This window comes from Triturus cristatus, chromosome 5_1 (genome assembly GCF_964204655.1).
Source record: "Triturus cristatus chromosome 5_1, aTriCri1.1, whole genome shotgun sequence".
NCBI lineage: Eukaryota > Metazoa > Chordata > Amphibia > Caudata > Salamandridae > Triturus > Triturus cristatus.
The window spans coordinates 706306632-706323312 of NC_140587.1; the positions used below are offsets into that span (position 1 = coordinate 706306632).

At 40.9% G+C, this 16681-nt stretch overlaps 1 protein-coding gene across 1 annotated transcript in view; it reads left to right on the forward strand.

Moving 5' to 3' along the window:
- CCDC178 (coiled-coil domain containing 178) overlaps nucleotides 1-16681 on the forward strand; it is a 1033935-nt gene that overhangs the window by 337450 nt on the left and 679804 nt on the right. The window contains exon 15 of the mRNA XM_085605687.1: nucleotides 2025-2186. Coding sequence (XP_085461813.1) covers nucleotides 2025-2186 — 162 coding nt within the window. The remainder of the gene's footprint in view (nucleotides 1-2024; nucleotides 2187-16681) is intronic.

Here is a 16681-nt window from a genome sequence, read left to right on the forward strand (position 1 = left end):
GAGTTATAGTTAGCTGAACTAACTATAACGGGGGAATTTCAATGGTTTTGTACGAGTGAAATGTCCAGCTAACTATAACATGTGTGAAACCTATGGTTTTTTCAGTGAATATATATATATATATATATATATCAGCTCCAAAGCACCAACGTGGTGCACTTGCAGGCGGGTGCATCTAAATGCGGGGGTGCTCCCGCATAGCAATTGCGGCTTCAACTCTCCTCCTCACTCCGACTTTCATCAAGACAGATAGCACTCGCGGGGGCCGTTTCCATTAATTTATTCAACAGCAAACTCGCACATATAAACAGACGCGTTTCGGTAACAACCTTTTTCTATGTTTTCTATGTGTAGAAAAATGTTGTGAGGAGGAGAGTTGAAGCCGCAAATATATATATATATTTATACATATACATATATATATATCTTGTATATTTTGTGTCCATATAAACCGTCCATGAACATTTCACAATGGCTTGCTCCAATGATATATCACATATCACACATTCGCTGTAGGCTTCAACAGATGTTATCTTCAGTTTTTATTAAAATTCAAAACTTTCATAGTCACCACGTGTTTCATGGCTTCTGCCACTTCCTCAGGGCTGATAAATTCTTGACCATTTATATTCACCAATTCAGTGTGAGTTTCACTTCTGAATCTTGTCCCCCTCTTATGCTTTGGTTTCTCGGTTCTTTGTAGGTTATCTCAATGTGTATATCTACGTGTCTAATTCAACAATTTCACCATTCAAATTCTCTGAAATCTTTCCAAGTAGTCAGTTCTGCCTTTCTCTGCTTTACATTAAATTCCGAAATCTCTTTCATCAGTCCTTCAATTACCCCAGGAGTCGGGCATTACCAGAAACTACTGTTCCTATTACTTACCCATTTCGAAAGCATCGGAGTTTTAGTTAAAGGGACAAAAATGTATGTTGATATAAATTAATTTAAACACCTTGAGTTTTGTTTTTTGAAAGTATGCTTTATAAAATTATCATGGAATATGGGATTTATTCACTGCCCTCCAAAACAATATGAATCAGTTCATGATTGAGAAACTTACATGTATATGTCTGGTATCTGAAATGGCAGCAAGCACTGGCAAGCACAACATGGTGTGACTGTTTATGTGGGCATCAGGTGGTAGAAAGGTGAAGGCAGGACCTATTGCCCCAGCTGTCCACAGTGAATCCTCTAAGCATAGACTATATCTCATTAGTTCACATTCTATGGTTATGGTAAAAGTGATTGTTGTATTTCCCAATTTGCCAAAATAGCAAGTGCGTTGAAGCAGGTATTCCACTTATATTAAGCGTGGTTCCCATTGCCCTCTAATACAGTTTGACATTTTAAGTTTGTAATTTTTTAATATTTATGAGCCATGATTGACTTCTATGTTACAAAAATATAAAGTGCACAATAATAATTAATTCAAAACATCTGTGACAAATGGAATATATATTGGTTTTGTGTCCTTGTCTTGATAGTGCAGCTGGCAGAGATGCCTTGAAGGCCTCCTCTTCAATGATTAGCCTTCTTGGACCAGTCTCGTTCAGCCATGTGACTTTGTCAGTCACGCCCTGGCTCAGCCCAATGGTGTATTCATCTCTTACCAAATGCTAGTAGCTGTTTTGGTGTACCCTTCCACCTCCCCTCAAGTGATTTCATTGAACTGATTGATTACTTCACCGCTATAGCCCTCTCTATCCACTCGTTCCCATGTGTGTTTCTCTAGTGTCCTATTTCTATATGTTTCAGCACATTAAATACAGACCTATTGGCTTTACCAATGATTGTTGTGTGAATTAGTAATCTTGTGAAATACAGGAGTCCGCTGTTTTTGGAAACTGATATGGCAAATCCTTGCAGAATAAATGTATTTAACTTCCATAAGATTATTGATGGTTAAATATTTGTGTACTTGTTGGTGGTAAAAATAAGGTTCTTGCAGGTTGTTGTTGATGTTTTTATTGATTCTTGTTATTTAAATATTTTCTTTCTAAAACCATTGTAAAACATAGGTACGAAATTCTGCCGTTTTAGCAGACTTGAAGAGCAAACAATTAGAGAGCAAAAGAAGACGACAAGAACTGACAAGGATGGTGGCAGACATTGAAAATCCTCTAAAGGAGTTGGAAACAAGCATTCATGAAATGAGGCAATCGAATACTGATCTAATTGAGGTATTTTCCATTTGGGATAGTTTAAAAGTATTCTGTATTTATTGCTATATGCCTCTGTGAGCAATCTTCCTGAGATGGTAAGTAGTGTGTCTGAATGTTGGTCATTAACACATACTGCAGTGAGAGGGGAAGTTACACAAGTGGTAAGAGGAGGTGAGAGTTGCAATGAATTTGCCTGAGGTGGGCGGTGTGACCATGCTGTGGTCATTAACTCAGCTACACCAAAACTGGGTTTGGGCTTAGATCAGTAAGGACAAGCCACCAATCAGATAAAAAACAACAAAAATGCCAATACTGATACATATCTTTCTATGCGCTACTAATTGCGCAGTAGCATATTGAATGAAAACAACATGAACCTGTTGACCACTGTTTCCGTCAATTTAATCGATCAATTCTTGATTGTTTTTTATATACACCATAAGTTTTTTTATTTTTCAAAACTTCAAACATCTATACAAAAATGACTGCAAACATATATAAATTACATTCTCATTCATACCGTACTCCATCCATTCTTATCATTTGTTTCATATCTTCATTCATTCACTACTCACACCGAACTGTACAGTCTCAGACAAACATACTCTCCTCAATCAAAAATTGCATTTCAACAAATTCTAAAAAAGTTCTTTTTTCATAAAGGCCATAGAATAATACTAAACAAAGTTGTCACTATGTATGATACTTTCAAAACAATTTCTAATTCTTATGGCCAAAAACAAGGTCTACGCGTTTCGAACCTCTTCCAGTACCGGGGCTCTCATCAGGACCTGTAGACTCAGTCTAGTGATGGATAGATCAGCCGATCTAAAACCCAGTGGTTGCCTGAGTATTATGTGTGTCTTCTGAGGGATAGAACGTGTCTTTTATTTGTTTCAATCACTGTTCCGATCGTTTTCTTTAAATATTCCGTTTTCTAGGTGGAAAGTGCTATCTTATTTCCAACTTCATGCAGTGGATGTCGCTCTTCTTACTTTAGGCTGTAATCCCACTTGCATCTGCTAATTCAACACATTGTTGCCAACTTGATACTCTCGACATTTCTTATTAATTTCGGAAGTGTCAGACGCCGGTCATTAACTCAACATCATTCCACACATAGGCAGATACATGATGGGTGGTCACACACACTATAATTATAGGTGAGTAAGAAATTAAAGAGCATCTACAGATTCTAAGTGCATAATGCCTTAAACAATAAGACTAAAGGACTGATTACGATGTTGGTGGATAGCATCCTCCGTCACAAACGTGATGGGGCATCCCATCCACTGTATTACAAGTTCCATAAGATAATATGGAATTGTAATTTGGCGGATTGGACATCCGTCACTTTTATGACAGAGTAACCCTGTCTGCCACGATCATAATCAGGCCCTGAGAACAAATATAGGCTGACTTTTAATAAACTTGTAATCATGTTTTGTCTGCTGAAAGACGTTGGTTGGTTGAATTTCCTCATGATAGGGCCTTCAACTGATATATTCAAGATGGTTGCTTTGGAGCAAGATCGTTATTACACACACACCTATCCAACTCATCTGGCAAGAACATCTGTGGCGTACCCCAGAGTTAAACATAGAGGGGGACAAGGAGCGCTGTAAGGTCCAGCATACATGCTCCATAGGAAAATACGTAATACAAAAAGTATGAAATTCCTGTGGGGAGGGAGGATCTAGGTCAAGAAAACTGAGACAACAGATCTGGGGTTCTGATTGCTCAGAAGTAAGAGCCCTCACATGTGTGGATGTCATGCTTCATCATCGGGACCGGAAAATGAAACCTAATATACTTATGGTTGGGCGTTTGGTCAGGGTGGCAGAGAAGGGTTTTGTTCCACAGCTATCGTGGTCTCTGCCATCACCTAAGGTGTCAGTAGCTTACGGAAACTAGGTCAGGTTTTAGATATCCCCAGGTATGCTTTACTGTTAAGATTTGATTGCATGATTGGGGTCCATTTTGCTAATGTTACATACATTTTCCCCAACGATACGTGCATTAGGTTTCATTTTCCAGTCCTGAAGAATTGCCCAGATCAATAGCGACACTTGAGGCTAGAAACAGGTTGACCTACACACACTACTTTATGAGCTTGATAGGCCTGTTACTTTCATATTCAGTCACCCATTGCATTTTATTCATAACAAGAGAGTCCAGCTGTTAAATTCAATTGGGTGTCTCTTAGTTATTTTTAATACCACTAATTCACATTACACCAGTCTATACATAGAGCACCTCCACCCTACTCCTCACATCGGCATCTCTTGCTCAAAAGACTCCCGGGAAAAAGGCCCCTCGACTGGCCCTTTGGGCACTGCAGTGCCTGCCCAATGAGCAGCTGTCCGATGATGAAGCATAACACCCACACAGGTGCGTAAGGAGTCTTGCTTCTGAGCAATCAGATCCCCGGGTCTGTTGTCTCAGTTTCCCTGACCTAGGTCCTCCAATCCTTCCCTTCCTCAGGAACTGCATACACTTTGTATTGTATAGTACCTCAGAGTTACTCCTTTTTTAGAAAGGTAACAAAGTTGATTTATGCAAGGATGCAGATGAACAAAGATGCGTTCCACGTGTTTTCATAGTTATTCGAAAATATCCACATTTCATATTCATAAAAAACTTTGTATGCATTTTTTCAAAGTCATCTATCGTCTGCATCTTTGCGTAGATGGCCAGTTAAGGGCTTTGTTGGATGTGGGTGCTCAGACACTTCCTGCATATGCAACACTTCTCACAGCAGCCAACTAGTGACATCAGGTATTTGCATTTATGGTAAGAACCCGAAAGGAACTTGCAATATTTATTTTATACCCAAAAAACATATTGGTCTCAAGACCTTTTCAAAGAAATCTCCGATTTCCATAAAGGGTTCTAAGTCGTGAATGTGACCAGTGAGTTCAGTCCTTGAGATATCCTAATCCAGCATGTGGTATAGCATATATGCTAATGTTTCCTTTTCTTGTCGAAATGCCTCTGAAACACTGATCAGTGTACTTCTACAAAAAATCACAAAAAATACCGCAATGGAAAAATACTGAAGAGGAAAACTGAAGGAAATTATCCAAAACATACAGAAATGTACCTGTGAACAGTATTTAGTTTAAAGACGAGAACCCTCACTTACCAAGATGGTGACATGCTTCATCATTGGGTCCCCTCTTGCACACAGTGTCCGCAAGGTACTCTGTGTGGGCTACAACTCTCCCACAGGAGAGGAGCATGAGGTGTTCTATACTCCAATGTGAGTGTGTGAATAAGGGGCAGAGTGCAAAAAATAATATCTAATGTGAATCTAAAACCATCTCAATGTGGAGAAAAATTATTTATTGGCTCTCCCTAATGGATGGATTTAAAATAAGTAGTGTGACGATAAGAATACAAATTTTCTTATCTGACTAGGTCAGGTCAACATGTTTCTGCCTGTTGATATAAGTTCATGGCATTCGTCAGGACCATTGTATTGTCGCTCTGCTTAAAATATGTAACAAAAAACCATACTTAAATTCTGTAGGTATCATAAGTGACCAGCATCATTGGGTCTTCTTTCTGTAACATATGAATATAACACCCTTCAATATCTCACATTTGTTGCTCTCCAGTATCTATCACCAAGTATAGAGTATAGAACACCTCATGCTCCTCTCCTGTGGGAGAGTTGTAGCCCACACAGAGTACCTTGCGGACACTGTGTGCAAGAGGGGACCCAATGATGAAGCATGTCACCATCTTGGTGAGTGAGGGTTCTCGTCTTTAAACTAAATACTGTTCACAGGTACATTTCTGTATGTTTTGGATAATTTTCTTCAGTTTTCCTCTTCAGTATTTTTCCATTGCGGTATTTTTTGTGATTTTTTGATATAAGAGTAGTACCGTGTGTGGTTGATAATTCTCCATTGTGGCCTTATTGTGAGATTACAGTGTACTTCTACCCCAGAGGCCCTTTCTAATGGTAAAAAATGCTCAAACTGGCCTGCTCCCTCCGTGTCCTTACACCTATCTCTCTTTCCATCCTCCATTCTCTCTCTTTCCCTCCTTTTCTCAATTCTGTCTTCTCCCTCTCTGGTCTCTTTCTCTTCTAACTTTACCCTCCCTCTCTTTCTCTCTGTCTTGAAGCCTTCCTATGCCTGCTCCAATTAACCTCTGGGAGCTGAGGAAAGTGTCAGAGGCACAGGAGCAGCCCTGGGCATTCAAGACTGCCGTCCAAGGTCTCCCGCCCACCAGGGAAATGTCTGGTGGAATAAAAGGCATGTCAGCCCTGGAATTGACCACCTGGAGTAGCATGTCTACGTTTTGGTCATAGATGCTGATAGGATGGGGCATACCACTATAATTATGTGATCATTGGTATGAGAAATTAGAGGACCATTCCCTGTTAGTGGAAACAAATTCTACTTATTTAAACTTTAATTTATTGTATGTATTTCACTGTTTCTATTGCACTAGCTGGTTTTCCATGTGGGCGAACGAATAAGAGAAAATGTAGGATTGTATTAAGGTTCAAAAGTGCTACTTGATAAATTTAGAATAACCTGCTAGATACTCATCTATGGCCAGCGTTCAGTGTTAAGTTTGGCAAACATTCTGCTGTCTTACCTAGTAGTGTGCTGGTTGAGCTTCGGATGAAATGTTTACAAAGTGTTTGTCATCCCCTTTGATACTGTTTGTGAGTCCACGGGTCCAACTCAGATGCTCATCTAAAGAGATCTTTTGTCAGTAGTTCTCTACAGACTAGTGTGTTATAGCCTGTTGGCTGGTGGGACCGTGTTCCATTGTTTGGGGCCCTGCAAACACCATCACAGACTTCATATTTGGCAGTCCAACGTGTAGAGTTTTAGCAGAATGAAAGTTCCTAGCTGGAGCACTTTCTAAATCCCTTTTGTGAATGCTTCTCCGACCCTTTTGCCAGAACAAGTTGCGCACTGCGCAGAGCACTTAAAATTTGATGACATCATCCACAGGGAGCAGGTGGAGGGTTTTCAGGCTGTTTAATATGGCCACTTTACAATGTAGTGTTAGCCACTCTACTTGATTATTTTATATGGTGATTTTGTCCCATTTAGACCATGTTGCAATAAGTTATAACCTAGCATCGCCATGTTAGTAGTATGGTAAGACCCTTTGTTTTTCTATAAGGAGGAACTGCAAGACGATGTAGATACATTTTAATTAACGCTATCTGGTTTGTACGATTACATTTTTTCTTTTTATATTTCCTGCATCTGTTTAGATATGATCTTTGAGGCTCATTGGCTTTCTGTGTGTCTGCATTTCAAAAACAGCTTGGACAACCTTTTATCGCTTCTCCGCTCCTAGTTGCAAACTTAATGGTTACAAGTGAAACTTTGACTATTGTCATTGGACGGTCCACTACTACAGCTTCTTTACGGTTGCTACTAGCCTCTAAGGTGAAGGACCCTTTTGAATATGTCAATAATAGAAACCCTTTTTATTTGAGGTCATTTAAACCGGCATTTTAAGTTTCCATCAATGTTTTTGAATATTTTTATTAAATTACATTTGTAGCATGAGTTACACTTTCCCTATTAAAGCTTACATTGTATAAAATGGGACCACTTCAGTAGCTTAGACGTCACAACTTCTTGTGCGAGAGCATCCACATTCTTACCTCTCCCTGATTGGTTTCCTCCCTCTCCCCCTTCAAGCTGCTCAACTGTTCTGTCACTTTCAGCCTTACACCCAGATAGTAACTGTAGCTTAATGGGGTATACCTGTTCTCTCCCACCCACTGCTCAGGAGTTTCCCAAGACCTTCCTGGAGCTCACATTTTTACATTGTCAATCTGTTACATTAGGGGGCGGGGTCCCTGTCGGAGGTCCCTGAACATTTAACTCTCGTTTGATTGGGATAAAAGAAAGATTAGGATCTGGTAACTTAATCATATTTCTAAGTGGGATCTAGATTTGTATCATTTCTGCATTTTAAGCTACGAACTAATGTACACTATATCTACATTGGACTCTGGCTAGTATATTATAACCAGTCTGTGTAACTGACAGCCACATAAAACTGTGCAGACCTAGAAGAGAGCAAAGCCTTACTCATAGAAAATGGACGTGGTATAGGTGCAATGAATAGCCAAAGTGAAAAAAGAAAACTGAAGTAAGTAGGAACGTATTGCAAAATGAGATGTTATAAAGGTGATAAAGCATGTTGCATGCATTTGACTTTTTCACTCCATGTTTTCTTGCATTGTACGGTCGTGTAACATGTCTATATCACTCCATTACAGTATTGTAGACTGAAATGTAGCTATGGGCAGTCGGGCAAGAGGTTACCCAGTTTATTACTCATGGGTGGCAGAGTGTATGGTCACAGTGTAATCTTACAAGGGAAACTTTAGGTTATGTATGTGAGGGCAGGTGAGACGCTCCATTCGTGTATCTGCAGGGTTGGTGCAGGATTTACACACCAGTGATGCAGATATTTGTAAGGTAGGTAAAGAAATGCTTAACCTTTCCTACCATGATCCATTGGTCTCCATGATTTGATATTTGGTTCACAAGCAAGGCTTTTCTTGAGTGGTGGCTTTGGTTTGATGGCATGTCAGGTGTCCGAGAATAGCAAGTTCTTTCCCAGTCCTTAGAAATCCAGTTGGTTAAGAAGGTTTTCTATTCTTACTGGGAGAGTTTTCCGGATCTTGGATGTTTATATCAAGAAGGAGGTTCTCCCAGTGCAGGACTTTATGAAATGGATGATGCTGGGGAGGAGACCAGCTTATGCCTGAAGAGACGTCTTGGGCGCTACATATGGAATCTGTATTGTTTGAAGATCAGTCAAGCACTGCTGAGTCCCTTAAAGGTCTTGCAACAGGAAACCAGTAATATTGAAAGGTGGGGAGATGTGATCACTGGTGCAGCTGTGCAAAATATCTATGGCAGCTGTGTTTTGGATGCACTGGGGTATTTACAGTAGAAAAATTGGTACTTTCCCGAAGACATAATAGGTGGTTCCTCCACACTGTTGCTCATTTTTAAATATCAAAAAGTTATAGTAGGATATGAATATTCCTTGGGCTTCACAGCTAATGTGCTCTCCAACATAATGCCTTGGTGACAGAATGCCAGCTGGACACATTTATTCATTTATATGTTACATTATTTATGCACTCCCATAAAGCACATGACTCGAAGATATCAGCGCCTTGTATATAAAACAAGGTAAAGATACACCTTGATATTGCATAGAACCTTACATTTTTCAAGCAATAATATAACCAACAGTAAGCAAGTAAGTAAACAGACCAAGGACAGAATGGTCTAGGTGTTGTATGCACTTACAAAGCAAATGGGGAAGAAAGAGTAGTTGAATAGCTAGGAAAGAACAAGGTGGGATGAAAGGTGCTGTTGTACAGAGGTTGTCTTGGAAAGAGGGCAACAGCATGGTATGCTTATCATTTGCTGAAGGACAGATAATGTGGGAAGAAGACAATCAGAAGTGAAGCAACAAGATAAGCTCGTAAGGTCAATGGGCGGGAAGAACCACAGATAAAAAGTGGTATAAGTTTGTGTGAGAATTTCTTAGGTGTATATCGAAAAAGAACGTTTTTTTTGTCTTTTCTGACAACTAAATAGGAAGAAAAAAATAATATAATCAAGCGAGAGAGGGAAGAAAAATGAGGACTAGTTCACGTCCCCTGGTACTTAAAGTAAATATCAATGAGAACTAGCTAATGAGTGGAAGCTAGATGTTCATGTCTGGGAGAAAAACGTATTGTTTTTTATGATGACCCTCACCCACCAACCTAGTTGGTGGCATGCTTCATCATCGGGTCCCACCCAAGTTGCCGAGTGCACCTCGGGTGTGCTTCAATGCCTGACTACAGCGGAGCGGATTTTGTGCAGTGAAAGTGAAGGGAATGAGTGTAGATTAAAAACTGTCCAATGGGTCACAAATAATTAAACACCACCAATTCACCACACACATAGGTCCTGACGAAAGCCAGCATACTTAGTAGTCTGGCTGAAACATGTAGACCTCATAGGATATTGGAGACATAACCCAACCTCCAGATATATCCGCCCTTTTGTTTTAATGCTGCCAAGAGCCCACGATTACATTTCTCCAATTATTCGGTGCATGACAGGCTTCACACATTTTTGCATGTTTGCCGTTACTCTGACATACTCAGTGACTCCATACCTGTAAAAGTGTACTGCATGCCTTTATACAAAAAGTCGTTTTGAACTGTCTTGGTGTTGAAGGTGTTCACTTGAGAAGATTAGACCATCATCCAACACATTGTAGTCGTTGTTGGAAACCACCAAAATGCAAATTTGCAGTTGTGGTGATACACCATCAGGAACTTACAGCAAACTAACTATTATGTAGTTGTTCTCTTCTATGCCCAGGTTTTATATACATATATTACGTTAGGAAAGAGTTCTGTTATTGATTTTAGTTTGAATGCATGTCTGAGTGGAGTCACGTATCAGTTCATATCTTATATCGCTTTCACCCAAGAATAATCTTGCACCTGCGGGAAGGAGTGGGGCATAATTTGTTTATTTCGGCGAATGCAGTGACTGTGCTTATCACATGTAGAACTTTAATTTACCATTAGAGGTCATGTCTGAATTACAGAAGAATATCCGTGCAGTGGTATGCACCATCAATATTGCAACTAGATCTCACATTTTACATAATCAGTCGCGGCCCGTGTAGGTAAAAGCGGTGGGCTGGCTGGTGGTGGTGGGGGAGGGGAGGGTGGATTTCGACAGACAACCATGAGGGGAAATTAAATAAATAATTAATGGTCCCTCCTCGTCGTCTGTCGAAATCCAACCCCCCACCACGACCCGCCGCTCTATCCTGCACGGGCTGCGGCTGCACACAATGCAAATGGAATATAGTGTTAGAGAACCCTTTGTGATGTCCTTAGGTTACAGGTACGGGGCTTGTGCTGCATCTGTAGCTTTACCCACACGGCGGGTGGAGTGGACATTTTGATGAAGGCACTTTATCTCGGTCCGTGGATCCTCATGTATAACCCGTGTGTATCCATTCGTATTCGACAAAACTTTAAATATGACATCACAATACAACTGAAAACGTATATCAATGTTTTGCATTTTTTAATGTGCAGAAAAGAAATGTGTTTTGCTGTGCATGCGGAGGTGCATCACAATCGGTTTTGGGGTATGTATTATATTTAGTGCCTGCCATAGTGAAGTACAGATCAACCTACTGTTAATAGTATTTTCAAAACAGCACCTTGATGTCGGTGACTAATGTCCCCAACCCTTCCCATAGAGGAGGCGGCGTGAAAAGAATGACAAAGATTACATCATTAGTCTTCTGCGACCAGGAAGGTGTGGTGGGAATTGTAGATCTTTGTCTTTTTCTGTACATTTATTATCTTCTTCGGGGCGCTGAAAGAAAATTTAAATGCATGGTTTTACAGCTCAATAGTAACCACAGTAAATAGAAAACTCGGCTTCAATGACCCAAAAAAAGAAAAACCTTTGAAGTCTTACACTGCTGCTCAAATTCCCTTCGGATTTGTCGTTTTAGGCCTCGTGCTCCATGACATATTTTATATCTATTTAATTGTAGTTACAAATGGATGTGCGTATAATTAAATAAAAAAAGAAGTCCAAGTAGCTGGTTACACTTAGCCCCTCCTCATTATTGACCAAGTCTATCTGGCATCCTGCGCAGTAAACGTTTCCGCGCCATGTGTGAGTGCGATGCTATTGCGCCATTGCGCTGCTTGAATGTCGATCTGTGCCAGGTTGACCTGTCACTCAGTTAGCAGCGGGTCCTCATATTTACATTCTGTCTCTCAGTGGAGCCATATTGGGAGAAATCCTAGAAATCTTCCAGTATGCAGGATGATGGGCTTCCCATCCACCTAAGAATGTTCTCCTAATGTTGGAAAGATGTTGAAGTCTGATGTGTTTATTACTCATTGCTGGTGTAGTCATTGGTGCGCCCACTTAGCACCGGCAAGCTACAACTTTCCTCCCCTCTGCAGCACTCTGGAACTGGAAGTTACACGTGCACATCCTTCCTCTGCGGGGTTGAGATGTTTTGACACTTTGCTTGTTCATTCACATCTTTATTATTTGGTGTCGTCTTGGGAACCTTTAGTCTTTGCCTGTCACTGTCTGTATGTACACTTGCGTCATCTCTTCTCTGCAGGTATGAGGATTACAGCTATAAATCGGAAACTATATTGAAGCCCAACCAAGAATCAATGCTGCATTGTATTTCAAGGAGAGTTATACAGACTGCTTCGTCGTGGTTCAGCACACAAAGGAAGCTATTGGGTAGACTTTTGTAGTGGCCACACCGGGGGAGCAAGGGCTAACTGTCTCAGGGTTGCGCATCTGTCTCTTTACAGCCTATGCACTGGTGCTTTTTAGTTACCTCAATCGCTATTAGCCACAGGTTAGTCAATGACTCTTTACAATTGCCCATCTTGTTTTCAGTCCTGGTATTTTATTTAACAGATACGTACATTCTGGAGGCATAGTAGGCTTGGTTCAGTTCAGTAGGACTAAATGAATGCAATGGCTTGTGAGAGCAAAGCATGGGACTGAAAAAGTTGTGGTTCAGTGATATGAAGTCATTTGGTAACCGTGCACCCTGGAGATGGAGCTGGTGGTTCTATCTCCACCATGTAATCTTGGATCCTTTTAGTTCTATCATAGACTTATGATAGACTAAGGGGGTTTATTTACAGTTTGTCAAACCGGTTACTCTTTCTCAAATGCATTGGAGCATTCTGTCCATCCATCAAAATGATCATCGGCCCACCCTATTTCGGGTCACGAGGACCGTCAGTGGGGTTTCCATCAACAGAAAGCTACCTCTGATGGCCTGACAGAGTTGGGCTATGAGAGTAAAGCTATGACACTGCCTACTCATTTTTTCGTTTTTCTGTTACTACCAGTAAAAATACCGGCAGTGAGGAACAAAAAAAATGAATGACTCTCACACCCTGGGAGAAAATGTCCAGGGTGGAGGGCTCATTAGTTTTTTTTCGATAAAAACTTCGAAATGTTTAAGTTTGTTTTAAAACAAACAAAATTTAAAGTTTGGATATGACCGTCATTCACCAATCTTTTTATCCCTTAATGGGAAAAGTATAGAGATGATCATGGGCTGGTGGTCAACTCTAAATAAGATGGACTACTGTCCATCAGCGTGGTAGATGTTAAGTCCTGCACCACCATAACGGATGGTCTATCCACACCATAATGCACCTATTATGCTGCTATTAAAACTATTGCAATTTTGAGGTTGAAAAAAAATCTTTGAAACACCACTTTGCCTGTTTCAATATGGACATTTTGCAGTACCCAGGCAGGTATCCGTAGCAATAATGAAATTGGAGGTGATAGTGAATTGAATTACATATGCCTAGTATTTATTTTCGCTGTAGACACATTCCATTTGTATCATAAGGGCTATATTGATTGTGTTCATTTGCTGATCTTCCACTTTTTAAAAAATGGTATGGTAACATCCTGAATGGTGCCATTGCACCTTTGCTAGTTTTGCTTTCATTGTTCCATCCCCCTAATGCAGTAATCCTGTATTATACACTTATAAACACACACCATATGTGATTACCTAAACTCTTGAAAAGTTTCAGTACCATTGAAATACAAAGGCATGTCAGACAATTAAAGTTAAGAAAACATACAAAGATCACACAGCACCATGGTAGGCAGGGCTGGAGAAAGGTTATCGGGGCACAGGGAGAAACTAGGCTTAGGCAGGAAACACTTTCCAGTCACACTTGCACTGAAGTGCTCCAGCATAATGTTCCTTGGAGTTTACCAGGGGATTGGAGAAAGGTGTACTGGAATAGCTGGGTGACATGATAAAAGTGCCAGGGCTTTATTTTCAAGCCGAAGTTCAACCAGAAAAAAACTTATAGCAATGTGACCAGATAATATTGATGCATTACATCAAATGCATTTCTAGTACAAAAAAAGGTCTTATCTACTACAAAGGCTCATTCTTCAGGAAGGTGACCAGACCTTGGGACTACAAGATCACGCGACTAGAGTAAGCCTCTTCTCAACATTGGGGATCATGTCATTATAATTCTTGCTCTCTGTCATCATGTTCTGTCGCTGCAAGTCACTTCAAACGAGTCAATGAATTGAAAGTTTATTGGGTAGATCTCAATTACAATAATTAAAAACAAATATATTGATGAACATGAATATAATTACAGGCTGGACCTTCCATTTTTCCAAATCTATTAATCACAGTCGCACACTTTTGAGCAGCAACAGTGCTTACCTCTTTCCAGCCACGGTCCGTGCAGGTAACAGCGGTGGGGCCGTGGTTCGAGGGACGATGCAGAGGTAAAACTGAAATAATCAATTTTCTCTCTGCATCGTCCCTTGAAATTACCCCTTGCATGGCCCTACCGCCCCACCGATTTTACCTGCATGGCCGGCGGTTTACGCTTACATCAAATGGTTATCTGTTGAAAACAGTCTGAGATTCATTGTCTTCATCATAGACTGTCTATGATTCTTTACTTTGTCCATTTGCCTATAAACTAATTTGAAAACACTTCCAATGCAATTTTTGGATTTGTTCTGAGTCACCTGGAAAGCAGAACATTATTGCATTGTTTTCTGTTCCACACCCTCCTTCCCAGATTAGGGAATGTTATGACATCTTTTGTAAATCAAGAAAATATGGGCTATAAGCAGATTAAATATTTCACAGATTCTACTGCACGCCCAATGGTTGTTCTAGTGGGGTGATGGCGCTCTAAGGCAGTAGATAGTCTCAAGGGTAACAGAGACCATAATTCCATCCCCGTCCCACGCGGGAGACTTCACCAGCTGCTTCACCGGATAGGGTGACCAGTGGCAACACAATCAAAGCTGGCTGACAGCCATAACACTACGAATAGGGTCTCACAATAATTAGTAGCTGCAGATTCTGAATACTCGTCTGCATCACAGAATATAGAATCTGCTTCATGAGGAAACTTTAATTAAATGGAATTCTGGTCTCTGTTACCCTTAAGACCATCTACTACTATTTACCTTCTGGACGGAAGTACAACCGACAATAAGGACCGTAATCATAGGAATTTAGCCCTGAAGAAGTCGATGTGTACTTTATGGTAGCGATGAAACACATCTTGGCTAGGCTAAGACTCTGTACCAAGGAACGCAAACAAGATCAATAAATCCTGGAACCACACAGAGCAGTGGATGAACAGTGTTTCTTTCTTTCCTACACATGTCACAGATTCTTCCGCCTTAGGACATAATTGAAAAGTTCTTTGATGCTTGTGTAAATGGAAACATGCTCCTTCGACAGACAAAATCAGTATGTGTTATATGTTAATAGATTTTTAGGTTGCACTTGTCATCCGGGCATTGGGCATGCAAGCAGGGTAGAGACTGAACCTGATTACAGGCTGTCTCTGCAGGTTCCACATGATCAATTGAAAAGCCAGGTCTTCAGCTTCTTGCGGAACTCAAGAAGCGAGGGAGAGGCCCTGATGTGTTGTGGAGGTCATTCCAAGTCTTGATGGCAATGTGGGGAAACGAACCACCTCTAGTTCTGCTTTTGTGGAAGTGGGGTGTGTGTGCAGGTTAGACTGATGCTGAGCACAGTTTGTCTGGTGGGTTAGTGGAAGTGTGCGTGGTGTTGAATGTATGTGGATGCTATGTTGTACATTGCCTTGAATAAGTGGGTGAGAAGTTTGAAATGGCAACATTTCTGGATGAGGAGCCAGTGGAGCTATCTGAGGTGTGGCATGATGTGGGTGTGTCATAAGAGGTCAAGGATGAGTCTGGCAGCAGCATTAGGGATGGTCCAGAGTCTGTGGAGAGGGGTGGGTTGAGATTCCAGCATAGAGTGTGCTTCCATAGTCCAGTCTACTTGTGATGAGGGCTTGAGTGATGGTGATTCTTGAGTTGTGGGGAAGCCATTTGAAGATATTCCGCAGCATTTATAGGATGTGAAGCAGGAGAAGGTAACAGCTTTGACCTGCAATGCCATGGTGAGTTTGTTGTCCAGGATGAGTCCTTGGTTTCTGGTGTGGTCTGTAGGTGTTGTTGTGGGTCCTAGTACCTTTGTAGGCCATCAGAAGGAATCCCAAGGTGAGCTCTTTTTTCCGAAGATCAGCATATCTGTCTTGTCGGTGTTGAGCTTCAGGCAGTTCTCTCTCATCCAGTGTGCCACGCTAGTTGGTGAAGTTGGAGTCCATGGGATCGTCCAGATGGAAGTTGAGGTCGTTGAGATATACGAAGTCCTTGGAGCTGATGGAGAGATGTGCTAAGGTTGCCGATGCTGGTCTGTGGTCTGGGAGGTTGGTACGTGAGGGTTCCTTTGATGGTGATTCTTTCGTCTGTTTGCAGTTTGAAGTGCATGTGTTCCATGAAAGGGGTGTGTTGTGTGTCGATTTAGATACCGTATATAGGTTTCCCGATTGATGTCCTTATATAGGCACAATTCGCATTGCCTACATTTAGGCATAGAAA